The sequence below is a fragment of the Brassica oleracea genome, chromosome C4 (genome assembly GCF_000695525.1).
Source record: "Brassica oleracea var. oleracea cultivar TO1000 chromosome C4, BOL, whole genome shotgun sequence".
Taxonomy (NCBI): domain Eukaryota; kingdom Viridiplantae; phylum Streptophyta; class Magnoliopsida; order Brassicales; family Brassicaceae; genus Brassica; species Brassica oleracea.
The window spans coordinates 28,782,453-28,783,469 of NC_027751.1; the positions used below are offsets into that span (position 1 = coordinate 28,782,453).

The 1,017-nt window shown below is 44.1% G+C and overlaps 1 protein-coding gene across 1 annotated transcript in view; it reads left to right on the top strand.

The window, feature by feature from the left end:
- The first annotated feature begins 893 nt into the window (after nt 1-893).
- Nucleotides 894-1,017, top strand: part of LOC106338581 (uncharacterized mitochondrial protein AtMg00810-like) — a 3,026-nt gene continuing 2,902 nt past the window's right edge. Inside the window, exon 1 of the mRNA XM_013777525.1 lies at nt 894-960. Coding sequence (XP_013632979.1) covers nt 894-960 — 67 coding nt within the window. The remainder of the gene's footprint in view (nt 961-1,017) is intronic.

Here is a 1,017-nt window from a genome sequence, read left to right on the forward strand (position 1 = left end):
GAGGCTATTATGAGGAGAAGAGTTGGGAAAATCTCAAAGATCTATCTCAAGGGGCCTCAGATAGGGAAAACAACCTACGGATTATCATGGAGAGCCTAGGTATCATCATTACACCGAATGAAGGAACTACTGGTTCAACAGATAGTTTAGATCAAGGCAATGGTATAGATGTGGCTGAAGAGGCTTCTCATCCTAATCCTGAAGGGGGGAATCAAGAAGATTCGTCTACTGGTCAAGAGGAACCACACAGGGGTCAAGAGGAACCACACAAGGGTCAAGAGGAACCACACATGGGTAAAGAGGATCTGCAGACTACTGATCAAGAGCAAGAGGTTCATGATCAGGATGAAAGTCAACAGCAAAAGGAATCAGATCAACAAAATGAAGTTGAAGCTGAGATTGTTGGAGAGGTCCAGCCGCTTAGGAGAAGCACAAGGGTGAGAAAGCGTCCATCAAATTGGAAGTATTTCAATAGTCAAGCAGTAGCCCATCCCACTCAAGCAACTTGCTCCATTGCTTGATATCCAAGAGATCATCAAGCCTTCATCACCAATATAGATCAAGAGTATATTCCGAGGACCTATGAGGAGGCAATGGAGATAAAGGAATGGAGAAACTCAGTAGATGATGAGGTCAGTGCCATGATCCGAAATGGAACTTGGTTTGAGAGTGAGCTCCCCAAAGGCAAGAAGGCTGTCACAAGCATGTTACTATTCACTATCAAGTACTTGGCTAATGGGCAACCAGAAAGGAAAAAGACCAGACTTGTTGCAAGAGGCTACACTCAAGTCTACGGTGAATATTACCTTGACACCTTTGCACTAGTAGCTAAGCTTCACACGATACGGACTGTACTCTCATTGGCTGTTAACTTAGAATGAGATCTGTGGCAAATGGATGTCAAAAATGCTTTTCTACAAGGAGAGTTAGAAGATGAGGTCTACATGAGACCACCACCTGGTATGGAACACCTTACCAAACCAGGAAATGTATTGAGGCCCAGGAAATGTATTGAGG